Source organism: Bidens hawaiensis, unplaced genomic scaffold (genome assembly GCF_021521415.1).
Source record: "Bidens hawaiensis isolate Kalapana, Puna unplaced genomic scaffold, B.hawaiensis_p1.1 tig00041071_1, whole genome shotgun sequence".
NCBI lineage: Eukaryota > Viridiplantae > Streptophyta > Magnoliopsida > Asterales > Asteraceae > Bidens > Bidens hawaiensis.
In genome coordinates this window covers 85,712-100,435 of record NW_027497252.1, presented here as the reverse complement: position 1 = coordinate 100,435, position 14,724 = coordinate 85,712, and the positions used below count along the sequence as shown (strand labels likewise).

At 35.8% G+C, this 14,724-nt stretch overlaps 2 protein-coding genes across 2 annotated transcripts; both read left to right on the top strand.

Annotated features, from left to right (window-relative positions):
- The first annotated feature begins 3,049 nt into the window (after positions 1-3,049).
- On the top strand, positions 3,050-3,923 carry LOC143592576 (small ribosomal subunit protein uS14z/uS14y/uS14x). The gene is made up of 3 exons (XM_077072466.1): positions 3,050-3,194; positions 3,558-3,657; positions 3,750-3,923. The coding sequence occupies exons 1-3, from the start codon at positions 3,133-3,135 to the stop codon at positions 3,756-3,758; spliced, it is 171 nt and encodes a 56-aa protein (XP_076928581.1). The 5' UTR covers positions 3,050-3,132; the 3' UTR covers positions 3,759-3,923.
- A 5,346-nt stretch (positions 3,924-9,269) lies between these two features.
- On the top strand, positions 9,270-11,438 carry LOC143592569 (QWRF motif-containing protein 2-like). Its single transcript, XM_077072461.1, has 5 exons — positions 9,270-10,151; positions 10,247-10,366; positions 10,524-10,640; positions 11,052-11,147; positions 11,274-11,438. Exons 1-5 carry the CDS (start codon positions 9,270-9,272, stop codon positions 11,391-11,393), a joined length of 1,335 nt encoding a protein of 444 aa, XP_076928576.1. The 3' UTR covers positions 11,394-11,438.
- Positions 11,439-14,724: the final 3,286 nt, after the last annotated feature.

Genomic DNA, 14,724 nt, shown 5'->3' with positions numbered 1-14,724 from the left:
GTTGTATATATGGTGAATTAGGAAAATGAAAACTTGTCGATGGTAAAGTGATTGTAGGAACATGCTTACAATATAATAAGTATATGTCTGTATTTAGTGGTGTTTAATATTCAAATTAAACTCGAAAAACTGCAATTCAATTTGGTTTTGGAATCAGGCTAACATTTGACGTTTTATCCAAAGTCAACATTCAGTTTTCGAAACGGGTTAACAATGAACAAATCATATGAGTTGTTTCTTAAAAGTTAAGACCAAATGTGGAAGATTTGATCACTACATATAAATCTCATGTAATCCCAATATTTGACCTCGGAAGTTGATACTAGACCGAGCTTCTGCATCGTTCTCTCTTCACACACTCACTAACACACCTTGTTTCTCTTCATATTTCATAGTTCTCGCACAAGTACACAAAGTTTTGAGAAAAACAAGATATTTGTCAATTATCAATTATGGTTTCTCTTATGTTACTATTTTAGTTTTGGCTTGGTTTACTTTTGGTTTTTTCGTTTGGGTTGCAAATCTTGGACCGAAAAATATTGTTAAAAAATACTGTTAGCTAATAATTAATTGAGGTGTTTTTTAGCTTAAATATTCGGGTTACACCACATATTAAATTATTAAAAATTAATTAAAGTTCAAAATAAAAATGTACAAGTTCAGTTGGTTTTAATTAACGCCAAAGTCAACCGAAAGTCTAGTTTGTGGGAAAACATAAAAGCAAATCACGCACCTCTACCACCGGTGCCCACAAAATTAGTGCAATTCAAGTCTCACAAAAATGAGCATTAGATGGATTTTATGAATAAATTTTTAGGTGTTATTGTTGTTTAAAAGAAGTGTAACCTTTTTTTTTATAAAATTACAAATTTTGTTCTTTAAAAAAAGCCAAATTACGCTTCGTGTCCTTTTTTTAGTTTATTTCTCTCTCTCTCCCTGCTTCTCTTTCTTTCTTAATCACCCACCACCACCACCAGCCACCCCCACACCTGCCTCCATATCTTTCTTTCTTCAATAACAACCTTTGAAGAGCACGAACCGCCATCAGATCCAACCGCCTCCATCTCTTTCACAACACTATACCCATCAACAACCTTACCAAGCACCACATGCTTCCCATCCAGCCCCGGTCCCGTTACCCCCAGGGGCGGACCCACATAGTGTGGATCGGGGTCCCGAGACACCAATGTTTTTTAAAAATTTATTAGAAGCGGTATATTAAATTTTTTGAGGACCCCATAAGATTTAATACTTGGAACTCATACTATTAATGTTGATGTGGTCTGGTGGAAAGTCCCTTGTTTTATCTTTGAAAGGTCATGGGTTCAAGTCTTACAAGGCTCAGTTTTTGGTTTTTTGTGTTAATTTTTAGTGTTAATCAATCATTTGATTGCTAATGTTGCAATGATAACTTTGGAAACATTCAAACACCTCTAAAATACATATCATTGTTTTCAACTTTATGCATGATTTTCTTTAGAAACATTCAAACACTTTAAAATATCAGTTTTATTTTTCACTAGTTTAAGTTAATGGTTTTCAACACATGCTTATGAAAGGGTGGATCTAGGTTCTATCTCAAAAATGTTTAAGAAAGGGAAAACAAAGTGTTTATGTGTCAACCCGACCCATTTTGACTCGTTCAGGTAGTGATGATTGAAAAGAAAGTTTTATTATGATATTGTTTTTTATTATGTTCTTCGCATCGACCCGACCTGAACAACGACCGACCCGAAAAATTTGAACACCGAAAATATGGGACCCCATTGGCAAAAAATCCTGGGTCCGCCACTGGTTACCCCTCGTGAAATCCCCGCCTTGGCACATGAAATTCGGGATGATTTGGTGGAATGCTGACCCTTTGTAGTGTAACGGCTTCCCGATCCCCTTTTCACATGTGCAAAGCGCACGGAAATTTTCTGCGGTTTTTGGGGTGACATCAGCGAATAGTTCCATGACAACTCGGGCCGCTTTCTTTGTTCCGACAAGTATGTCAAAGAAAACTTTTGGGTTGGCCATTTTTGTAAGCTAATCTGCAAATTTGATGTAAAGTTGTCGGTTAACCATGAATTTAATCTAAACAGACTGCTTTGTGCTTTGTGTGGACGGAGATTGGGTTGACGGTGGTGGAATGGTGGTTTCAGATCTGCTTTGTGCTCGCCGAAAAATCATGGTGGTTTCAGATTTGATGAATATGTGGGCTCGCGGGAAAATCAATGGTGATTTCAGATCTGCTCAAGGCTCGTCGGAAAATCAAGACCTCCGGCTTGCTGGAAAATCAATGGCGGTTTCAGATCTCAGCAGCCATTGGAAGGCAAGATCTCCGACTGAGAAGAAAGGGATTTTGTTTCTTCTTCTCCGGCTAACCACAACCCACCGACGCTGATTCGTTACAACCAACAACCACCACGCCGACACGCTACCACAACCCCCCTCCACATATTCACGCCGGAAAAATGTGGAGAGAGAAGAAGACGAGAAGAGAGAGAGAGAGATTGAAAATGTTTTTTTTTGTTTTAAGTTAATATTATATATATTTTTTTCTTTTTTAATTTTAAGGATACATTAGAATTACAATTATGCCCATCACATGTCTGGCACATGTCATACTTAACTGAGTTTTTCTAACCCAGTTAGCGTAAAGATCATAACGTGTAGAAAAAAATGTTTAAAGTACACCGCCTGCAAAAAAACTAAAAAAATGACACGAACCGTAATTTGGCTTTTTTAAAGGGCAAAATTTATAATTCTGTGTTTTTTTTAAATTACGATTTTCTTGTATTTAGGTTACCACACTCTCTAAATTTGGAGAGTCCTGATGTCTCACTCTGACCAGACTATGTTGTCCTAACTAAGCCACGCTGACAACATAGTTTGGCTTGGACGTTCTCCCGAAAATTATACCGCCGGCTAGAACTTATTAAAATATTTACACACGAAATTATTTAAAGAATAATAGAAATAAATCCATAAATAAAAATAAATAATAATAATAATAAAATGGAATCCATTAGGGTTTTGACGAGGTCCCTGCATAAATACTAATTTTCATCGCATTCGCCACACCCTAACATAACAGACATCGGCTGCGGCTTTCATATCGATCGAAAGCTTTGAAGCATCATCAGAATCATGGGTCACTCAAACATCTGGAACTCTCATCCTAAGACCTATGGTCCTGGATCTCGCACCTGGTAAACTTCTTCACTCTGTTAATTTTTAGCATTTGTGATGCATTATTAGACTATATATTCTGTTGCTTAACATTACAAGTGTTTCATCGGTTAATTTTGGTTATTTGACGAATTAGTTTATGATTCCTGTTATGTTGAGATCGTATAACCTGTCATGAATCATTTGAGGACTGATTTGTTCAAACAATTTGTATAACTCAATATTATTATCTTCAAAAGCTGTGACTTATGACCATGACCATGACCAATTTGAAACTGTTTATTCACTGTATTATTTTTGTTGTTTTCCGTTATGATGATAAGTAGTTAATGAAATTGGTTTTTGTAATTAATTATTGTGTTAATACATATTACGGATTGCAGTCGGGTGTGCGGGAACTCGCATGGTTTGATTAGGAAATACGGTCTTATGTGCTGCAGACAGTGTTTCCACAGCAATGCCAAGGAAATTGGTTTCATTAAGGTATATGCTAACCGTCTTAGGTTTGTTGCATACTTGTTTATTATAAATTTGAAACCTTTTGAAATTAACTTGTATAATTGTTATCTTTGCAGTACCGCTAAGGAGTTGAAGGTTTATGAGTGGAAGCTTGTTTTTCGTAATAATGATTTAAAGTATTTAGATGTTTTGTTAATTGATCTCTTTTGGGGTAACAATGGATGTAGTTGGATTATTATTGCAGCTTGAGTTTTTTGTATGAGAACTTTTATTTAAAGTCAAGACCGTTTGCGTTTAATCATGCATGCTAGATGATAGGGTTTCTTGCTCTTTTTAAAAGTCAGACTCTAATGGTACAATGTTAACTTTAAAGGTTTCTTAGAAGCCATTTGCTGATTAAAGATAAAATGTTGTTATCAAATTGCTTTAGTGATCTTGGATTCTGCACAATTTGTTATTCTTTTGAACTTGCACAATTTGTTATATGGTAAAGCACCTTTCATGTAAAACAAATTAATGAAAACATGGATGCTTAATGTTTGATTGATTTTAAGTACCAGAATCATTTATAAATTAGTTCTATTGCTTTAAACATGACAATGGCTTTAAACGTCTTGCAACACATGTATGTATTCAAATGCGCAAAACCAACCATTTTATCCTGTTTACTTCAGGTCACATTTGAAACATATGTATTGTGGCTTTGTTTTCTGTACTCTCAGTCTCACATAGATGAAAGAGACCAATTTTTACAAGTGAAGCGAATACACCAATGAGATTAAATTCTTTAATTTGTAAGGTTATGTGTTGTGGGGTTTCTCTGGCTCTGGATTCATCCTCTATTACGACACATTGTGTTGATCGGATGTTGACTAGGCTTCAAATAAAGACCCTGCTGGCTGGCTCACTTGACCATGTTATGGATAAAGCCTCTACTTGTGACTTGTGAGCCATAAATAACCAAGCATCCCCCTACAACCTCCCTTAGCGACCGTGAATGGGTTAAAGTCCCATGTTGATGCCATTCGCTAGAAGGTGTTATGACGTTGGCGAGTGACGTGACTGAAACCCCCCAATGAAGCCCCATAACACATAGAGGTGCACAAACCGGTTTTTTTAAAAAAACCGGTTCGGTTATTAACCGGACCGGTTTTTTTTGGCCCGGAAAAAAACCGGTTCGGTTAATAACCGAACCGGTTAATAACCGGTTTTTTTCTGTCATAACCCTAACCGGTCTAACCGGTTAGGACCGGTTTAGAAACCGGTTAGAGCCGGTTAATAAACCGGTTTTTTTATTAACCGGTTTTTTTTATTAACCGGTTTTTTTTTTTTTTTTTTTTTTTTTTAAATTTCGCGGTTTCAAATACGAATATTTGTTTTTTATATTTTGTACTTAATGAAGACCATTATTTTTTCACAGTATAAACAAACCGGTAACTACAAGGCAAAACGGACTGACCAAAGCCATTCTTTGCTTTCGTTGTTAGGGTTCTTTGCTTGGAAGATGAGTATGAGTGTGTGTTGGTGAATGTGTTTTCAACAAACCAAAGATTAAAAACACATAACTTTCATTTATAGTTTTTACATTAAAAATACAAACATTAAATCGTTATCGCATATTCGTAACTCAAAAATACAAACATTAAATCATTAACACTGAAGAAATCTTTGCTAAGAACTGTTGTTCATGATTTAACTCAAAAATACAAACATTAAATCGTGAACTAGCAGATGCTCCTGTTGTTCCCAATCGCAGTTTGTTCATGATTTGCCTCCATGTTTGCTGTTTCTTTAACTAAATTAGAAAAATCCAAATCAACAAGTAAATAAGAGCACATATTAGGAAAAAGAATGCTTAGACACGATTACATGAACAACTTGCTGTGTTCGAGGCACCCATGTTGACGGATGAAGCAGCACTTTGGGAGGCCATGATAATAAGAGCGTATAATTGAGTATGAAATAAACGAGTACGAGTATGAAATAAACGACTACGAAATAAGAGCGTATGGAGTGGTAATGTGGTATAATTGAGTGTGAGATAACAAAATAATCGCGTATGAAATAAACGTTTAGAGCTAGTAGAGTTGTATAATCGAGTGTGAGCTAACCTACCCAACCTAAACTATATATAGTTGTTTGTGGGGGTAAAATGTTAAAAAAAACGGCTAGAAATCAAGAAAAAACGGGCAAAAAAGGACCCAAACGGTCATATGGCCGTTTTATAACGGTCAAAAACCGGTTAACCTAAAAACCGGTTAACCGGTTTTTAGGTCAACCGGTTTTTGACCGTTAACCGGTTAACCGGTTTTTAGGTTAACCGGTTTTTTAATAACCGGTTTTTAAATTTAACCGGTTTTTTTACTAACCGGTTCAATAACCGGTTTTTGTCCACGAATGAGTAACCGAAGTACTAACCGGCGGTTCAATAACCGGTCTAACCGGTTTTTTAATAACCGGTTTTTCTATTAACCGGTTTTCGGTTAAACCGACCAAACCGGTTCTACAACCGGTTTTTTTGAACACCTCTAATAACACATAGCCTAGTCTAATACGTGAGTTGCAAAAAGAACGACTGAAAATGTGATTTTAATGAAAAGAGTAGTTTTTTTAAATACCAATATTATGAAAATAGTAGTTAAAAACAGTACTTTAAATGAGTTAAAACTTAAATAGAAAAATGAAAGTTTAAAATATATTTTTTCACAATTGTATTTGTATTCATACTAATAGCATAAAACTTATGCATAATTATTAGCAACAATTTTCCAAAGTTATCTAAAAACACGTGAAAATCACAAAGAAAAAATACGGTTAAACTTTAAAGCAAGGTAATGGCCCGATTAGAACGACGTCCCATCTTAAATAAAATACCATTAAATCACCACAAATTGGAGGATTATTAACTCTAAATCTCTAATAAGGGGGAGGGGGTGGTTCAATTTCCATCATCCACCACACCTAATGGTGGTGTGTCACCTCACTCTATCACATTTCATCACTAGTGATGGAATTTAGTGGGGTTGGTGGTAGTGTGATGAGTTTTGATATACATACATACCCGTATTACGGGGGCTGTTTTTATATTATTTGTTTCTGATATTTATTTATTTTTTGAACTTTTATTTTTTTATTGTATGAAAGTTAATAATATACTTATGATTTGATGATAAATTATTTCACAAATTAATGAGATGTTAGAACCCGTTTTAAAAGCTATATGGGTTTGATGAGACCCAAGACCCGTTTATTTTTTACTATAAAATTAGTTTTTAATTATATATAATATATATATTTTTAAATAAATCAGATATTAATTTTTGGTATAATCCTACTTTATAAGATTTTTATATCAAATATTTGGTGAGATTAATTTTTAATTTAATGAGATGTTATAACCCATTTAAGAAATATCTGGGTTTGATAAGACCCATATCTGTGAATGCGAGTCAAATGTATGAGAAGCCTTCATTTAAAAATCAAGCAAATCTGGTGACTCCAAAAAAAGGGGGAGCGATTACATCGTGACACGTAAGATTTTTATGTTTTCGTTTATATAGATTATAGATATAGATTTTTGTGTGAGTGTGATGGGTTTTAATTCATGGCAACGGTCATATATATCGGGGCTCACCACGTGATGGCTATCACGCTGGATCTCTCATCACGCGTGATGGGAGCATCGGCGGCGGTGTTGATGGGCATATCACGCATGGTGGGTGGCCATCACGCACCACCCCGAGTCCCCTAATCCCCTAAGATCCCATGTCACACTCAACTCCTAACTTTTTTATGCAACTAATCTATTTTTTATATTTAATTTTCATCTTATTTTATGTTTATTGATTCCAGTTGCATAGTATTTTCGTTAAATTTTTGTATACAATAATACCATGTAATTTCTAAAATTATTATTAGTAACCAAATTATTAATCTCAATGAACCTACAAGATAAAAGTTAATAGCAAGAAGTGAGTCATGGATGACGTGGATTACACTTGTACCCGAGTTGTTTATATGTAACCATAGATTTGGGTAAAAGGATTTTAGGTCCGTGTCCGGCATTGCCACTTTCAAGTTGGCTATGATGGTCCATGGTTTGTCGGTAACACCGAGTTAGTTATTAAATTGATCGGTCCATTTTTGCTATTTGTTTCAGATACGTTCTATTGAACCAGGTATACCCCTAGTTCGATGTTTTTGTTACGGTAGATCCTTTCCTTTCGGGATGTTAGCCCGTCTCTTTTCATTTCCAATTTCCCCATGCTAGATCCTACTAAACCTTTTATTTATAATTATGACCACGCCTATTTTCTAGTTGGTCGGGTCAACATATGAGTCCGGGGGACATAGAAAGGGTTGAGACTAAGCTATCAATCATTTCTTGAAAGTTCATTTAAGTGTTAATTAAATATGTTTATTATTTAAAAAGTTGTCGCATGGTTCACATACCGATTACATTTATATATGATAATTGTTTAAAATTATTTTGTTGGTTAAAAGTATTTAATCAAACGCGTTTTAATCGAGAAAGAAAAAACAAGCTTGCTTGTTTTGTAACCAAACCGACCTCAAGCCAATGTTGACTCACTTGATAAAGTTAAAAAAAATCACTTTTTAACCTTTAAGTATACTTTTCTTCATTATCTTTCTAGGATTGACACTTTTATCCGAAACTCAACCCGAAAAAACCTGTAATCGAACACAAGAAAAGACTAACCCGAACCGAAATAATTCAGATTGGTTTTCGGGTTTAATTTATAAGTCTGGGGTCAACCCGAAAAACCCGAATACATTTTTAGTTTTAAAATTAAATGTATTTTTATATATAATAAGCTTAGTCTTAGCCACTAAAGTTATCAGTTGCTGACTCTAATCGATTGTTTATTGTTAATTTATTTTTTTCCGTTTATTACTAATAGAAACCGTAATCGAACAACTAAATCATGTCCAACTGAAGAAGATTATGGTTCGAGTTAGTTCTTAGTTTTATTCTTCTTTTGAATTGTTTTATCAAGTTACATTGGTTTATTATTTGATTATTTGCGTTACGAGCGAAGAACATGTTTTAATTTTAGCACTGAAAGTTTTATAATTTTTTTTTGTTTTCTAGGATACTCGAAACTCAATAAACCCAACCCGAAAAACCCGAACCTAAAAAACTTATGAGAGATTTGGATTTGTTTCGTGTTAAGATTTAAAACTTTGAAAACCGAAGAACTCGACCCGAAAACTCGAAATCCAAAAAACGAACCAAAAGAACACCCCTGATCTTATCTGTCCCACATCTTTGTCTGTGTTCTACCAATGTAGCCGAGTCTAATCGAGTCGAGCTTGTACTCAAGTTTTATTTTGATTCAAAATTTGAGTTCTGCTCGAGCTCGGCTTAGTTCTTGAACAACCAATTAAAAAGAAAATAACATTTTAATTGTTAGGTTAACTGTTTCTTCATAAATTATTATTGTTATAAGACTTCCATATTATAACAATTAACGTTTTTTCCGAAGCTCACAAAACCCCAACCCATCCTCGACTGCAGGAAAACTCAGCTTGGTGTTTTCATGGTTTAATTCGACAATGTGAGGTCAGTTCGTTTGTAAACTTCAACTATAATTATATGTATATTTCCGTCAATGATGGTTACTGAAACAACACCTTCTAGAAGGTCACCATCTCCTTTAATTTCAAGAAACTCGACTCCTCCGGCAGTAAAACGGTCGCTTTACGTTGACCGCCGGCGACCAGACTCCGGTGCCGGTGCCACGTCGACAAGAAGCGTATCAGTTTCGTTTCAAGGTGCATCCTTTTCACTTCCAATCACTAAAACCAAACTCACCCATCATCAATCACCTACCTTTATTCGAAACAGTGATCATGCTGAGAATACTAAACCCTCTGATCACCACCACTGGCCCGGTAGAACCCGACAACCAAACGCCACTTTGGTTGATGTTTTAAACCCTAATAAACATAACCCAGATGGGAATTCGGGTAAAGATTCGTATTCGGATACGGAAAGTGCTTCTTCTGGTAGCACTTCAGGTGTTCAAGAAAACGGGCCGACCCGTTTACGAATCGGGCGTAGTGGGATTGTTGTGTCACCAAAGTTTTGGCAAGAAACTAATAGTAGAATGAGGAGGTTGCAGGATTCAAGCTCACCGCTTTCGAAAAACTTGAATTCGAAAAGATTCTCGAGTGATAATAATTCTTTATCGTCAGCAAGAACGATGACTTCACCGAATCGAATAAGACCGTCGTCACCAAATAAGTTTGTGACGACACCTTCACCGAAGAGAATGACGAGTCCTCGTAGGCGTTCGGTTTCTGGAATTGACAATAATGTTAGTGAGATGCCATCGGTACTTAGCTTTGCGGTTGATGTTAGAAGAGGAAAAGTGAGTGGAAATCTATTTCTTGATGCGCATGTTTTGAGGCTTTTGTATAATCGGCTATTGCAGTGGCGGTTTGTGAATGCTAGGAATGAAGATATAGTATTGAAGCAAAAATTTAGTATTGAGGTATGATTATTTTAAGAAGAAGTGTTATTTTGGTTTTAGAATGGTTTTTTGGTTGTATTGATGTTTGTTTTTGAAGTCGGTCTTATGTTGTTTAGGAAAATCTATGGAATGCGTGGATTACTATCTCGGATTTGCGTGATTCGGTGACGAGAAAAAGGCATAGATTGCAACTTTTAAGGCAAAAGCTGAAATTAGCATCGCTTCTTAAGGCACAAGTAAGTTTATTCGTGTATTGTATCTAATGCTATGCGTTTAGATTTATTCATAAACACGTGTTAGTGAATGCAAGTATTAATCAAATGCATAAGCAGTAAATACCCGAAAGTTATGCTATTTTCAGAATGTGTTTATTGTTTTGTTGAATAAATGTAGAAGGGGTTTCTTGAAGATTGGGGTTATTTAGACAAAAACCATTCGATATCATTGCTTGGAGCCATTGAAGCTTTGAAGGCTAGCACCCTTCGTCTTCCTGTTACTGCAGGAGCTAAAGTATGTGCCTTTTCTATTCTAGTTTATCATTAACTCAAAAGAAATCAAAACTGTATGATGGTGTTTTCCAAGAACTCTAATGACCGAAACTTGATGATGATGTTTTTCAAGAAGTCAAAAGATCAAAACTTGATAAAACATTTTTCAAGAACTCAAAAGATTCGACTTGTAAGAAATCAAAACTATATGGAGTTTTTAAGAACTCAACGATCAAAACTTATGATGGTGTTTTATTTTTTAATTTAAAAAAACCCAAAAATATTGAAGCTTTATAATGGTATTTTTCCAGAACTCGAAGATCAAAAATTTATGATATGTTATTTTACAAGGACCGAAAAGATTAAAAGTTTATAATGTTGTTTATCAAGAACTCAAAAGATCAAAACTATACGATGATGTTGATCTTGCTAGGTTGATCTCCAAAGCATGAAAGATGCCATAAATTCAGCACTCGATGTGATGCAGGAAATAGGTTCATCTTCATTAATGAACTCACTTTGTTTACAGGTGTTGTGTTTAACTTATACCTTTTCTATAACTGTTATTAAAAGTTACAAGATAAAATGTTATTTGAGGATTCGTATTCAAACCAACTAGCAACAGGTGGACATAACACATGATGTGTATTTTCAGGTTGAAGAAATGAATTTTTTGGTGACCAAAATTGTAAAAGTGTCTGCAAAAGAGGGAGCTTTGCTTAGAATTTGCAAAGATTTTTTATCCGTTTTATCCGCCGTCAAGGTAAATTTATAAAAGTATTAATTATAGGTGATGATTTGAAATCATAAACAGTTAAAAATATTTAGCTTAGAAAATGTAAGGCCCACTTGATGTGGCTCGTTTGCAGGGGTCCATTGTTGTTTGGCGTTAATCACATAGAGAATTAGGATCAAATAAGAAGTAAATATATGTGAATCTGGTGTATGATGTGAATGAGTTTGGTTCTCATATTTATCCATTACTTTGTCTAATTACAATAATACCCTTGACAGGTAAAGGATTGCAGTTTGAGAACGCATATGTTACAAACGAGTCGATGTTGCTGATGAAAAATCGCTAACATTACATCAAAATTTTCGGTAATAACTAATAACCTGCTGATCTCCCGCTTTCCCCTTTGTGGTTTTGTTTTGTACCTTCTTTTGGCGGGAGTTGTTTGTTGTATTTTTTACCTTCTTAAGTTGTTAACAGATGTAACCAATTGTCTGCACATACGTATATTATGAATAGCCCAATTTGAATTATTTGTTGTTTTTATGAACATAATAGGTTATATTAAAAATAAAAAGTAAATAATAAAAACTAAATAGAATAAATATCTCCAGTTAGAGGTGCACAAATCGGTTTTTTTTTAAAAACCGGTTCGGTTATTAACCGAACCGGTTTTTTTTGGTCCGGAAAAAAACCGGTTCGGTTAATAACCGGACCGGTTAATAACCGGTTTTTGTATGTCAAAACCCTAACCGGTCTAACCGGTTAGGACCGGTTTAGAAACCGGTTAGAACCGGTTAATAAACCGGTTTTTTTATTAACCGGTTTTTTAATAACCGGTTTTTAGGTTAACCGGTTTTTTTTTTTGGGGTTTAGGGTTTAGGGTTTAGTTTGGAAGACCGAAGCCATTCTTTGCTTTCGTTGTTAGGGTTCTTTGCTTGGAAGATTAAAAACACATAACTTTCATTTATAGTTTTTATATTAAAAATACAAACATTAAATCGTTATCGCATATTCGTAACTCAAAAATACAAACATTAAAGAATGCTTAGACACGATTACACGATTACATGAACACTCATTATTTGCCTCCATGTTTGCTGTTTCTTTAACTAATTTTCTTCGCTACCCGATCCCGAGCTATTCCTTAGGTAATCGTCGTACGCGGCTTCTTCATCGGTCATTGGTTGAGTGTGTCCTTGATTGACCTCGTCTTCATACAAGCCCGCCTCATACTCCATTTCCCCCTCGAGTGAGCGTTGATGTTGTGCCCTATCTAAAGAGTCCAAGTAATCCTTGTAGCAAATCGACATCTCTACAGCTGGTGGAGTGAGTCGAGTCCTCCTAATCGATATAACCCTGCCAGAAACAGAAAAAGCAGACTCCGAAGCTACCGTGGAAGCTTGGACCGTTAGTAAATCTTTGGCCATGGCGGCGAGGATCGGAAACTCATCCTCCTTACCTCTCCACCAAGCCAGCAAATCAAGACTTCTAAATTCATCCGGAGTCATGTGTTTCACAAAGTTGGTACCACCATACCTTCCAAGTTCACTGCTTGGGGTGTTTACCTTTTGACGTTTACCGGCGTCTTCCCAAATCATGTAGTACATCCCCATTTCAAGGTCGGTTTGGGATTGGGATTGGGCAACAGCTCTTAACGAGTCATGAATTTGGGAAGACGACCCGTATTTTGTAAGGTAAACATCATACATGTTTGACAAGGTGGTGTTGAAAGCATTCTTTAAAGTTTGGCTATAATAGGGGGTTTGATCGTCGTTTAACTCTAGCTCATCACAAATTTTTTCTATTAAAGCTTCAACACCACCAACATTGATGCAAGGGTTTAACGCAGCAGCACATGTCAAAACAGCGAGTAGTTCTTGAAAATATTTTCTAAATTTTTCTTTCATTTTTACACCCATATCAAAATAAGGTGCACCCCTACAATGAAGTTCACTCAACTTTGTGCACATGACAGCAATTTTTGGTAAAGCAATGGGGCTTGTTGGATAGTAAACCCCGGATAAACTAGTTGTGCAAGATTTAAAAATTTGAAGGACCTCCGTAACGATCTCAATCAATAACCAGTTTCTAGGATCGTACGGTGCACATTTACCCCTACTTGACAAAATTTGATGAAACGCAATTAATGATTTTTTTTGTTGGATGGCTTTCTCAAACATATCACAAGTCGAGTTCCATCTTGTTGGACAATCCCAATTTGGCCCCAACCATTGACAATTAGCTTCTACACAAAATTTTTTGTATCTTGAAAATGTTTTATTGTTGCTGAAAACATCTCGTAACATTCTTTTAAAATTGTTTCTTTTCGTTTCGATCACGTTTAACCCATCTTGCACGACCAAGTTGATAATATGTGCAATGCATCGGCTATGAAAAAACGCTCCATCACAAATAGGTTTATACTTTAATTTTAAATGGCCAACTGCGGCCGTATTGTTGGACGCGTTATCAAACGAAATTGAAAAGATTTTATGTTCAATCTTGTATTGTCGAATGACTTTATCCAAGAGTTTAAAAATATTTCTACCCGTGTGCGGGTAATCAAACAATTGAAACGCAACGGTTCGTTTCATCATTTGCCACGACTCGGGGTCAACCCAATGAGCCGTCACACAAATGTATGAGTCGGGCGAACCATTAGGTACCGACCACACATCCGTTGTTAAGTTTACACCAGTTTGTAAGTTTGAAAAGTATGAAATTAGTTCGGATTTAGCGTTTTTCCATGCTTTAAGACAATCTCTTCTAAGGGTCGAACGACTTACGTGTTGGTAGCGTGGTTGAACATACTTTTGCATCATCTCCGTGAATTGAGGGTTGTCGAAGTTGTTGAAAGGAAGTGTTTGTTGAATCACAAAGTTTGAAAACTTTTGACGTACCGCTTCAAGGTCGTACGTAAACACCGTTCCTTGATTCGTCATCTCCGGCTGCGAACTACTTTCCGATTCGTCCTTCAAGGCCTTGCAAAAGGGCCTTTGTACATGCGCTTTTAAAGTGGAGTTTGCATCTTTGCCATATAACTTCAAACAATGTTTGCATCGAGCTTTTTGGCTACCGTTAGACATTTCGCATAGGTCGAAATGTTGCCAAACATCTTGGTTTCGTTTCGTGGGGATGACCCGAACGACCGTTTCTCCCGTGTTCGAGGCACCCATGTTGAAGGATGAAGCAGCACTTTGGGAGGCCATGATAATTGACTACGAAATAAGAGCGTATGGAGTGGTAATGTGGTATAATTGAGCGTGAGATAACAAAATAATCGCGTATGAAATAAACATTTAGAGCGTTTGGAGTTGTATTATCGAGTGTGATCTAACCAATACCCACACAACGGAAAAAACGGTAAAAA

Coding starts and splice junctions, on each gene's coding strand:
- LOC143592569 (XM_077072461.1), top strand. CDS start 9,270: ATGGTTACTGAAACAACACCTTCTAGAAGGTCACCATCTCCTTTAATT. Junction 10,641..11,051: donor CTGTTACTGCAGGAGCTAAA/GTATGTGCCTTT, acceptor TGATCTTGCTAG/GTTGATCTCCAAAGCATGAA. Junction 11,148..11,273: donor TGAACTCACTTTGTTTACAG/GTGTTGTGTTTA, acceptor GTGTATTTTCAG/GTTGAAGAAATGAATTTTTT.
- LOC143592576 (XM_077072466.1), top strand. CDS start 3,133: ATGGGTCACTCAAACATCTGGAACTCTCATCCTAAGACCTATGGTCCT. Junction 3,195..3,557: donor GGTCCTGGATCTCGCACCTG/GTAAACTTCTTC, acceptor TACGGATTGCAG/TCGGGTGTGCGGGAACTCGC.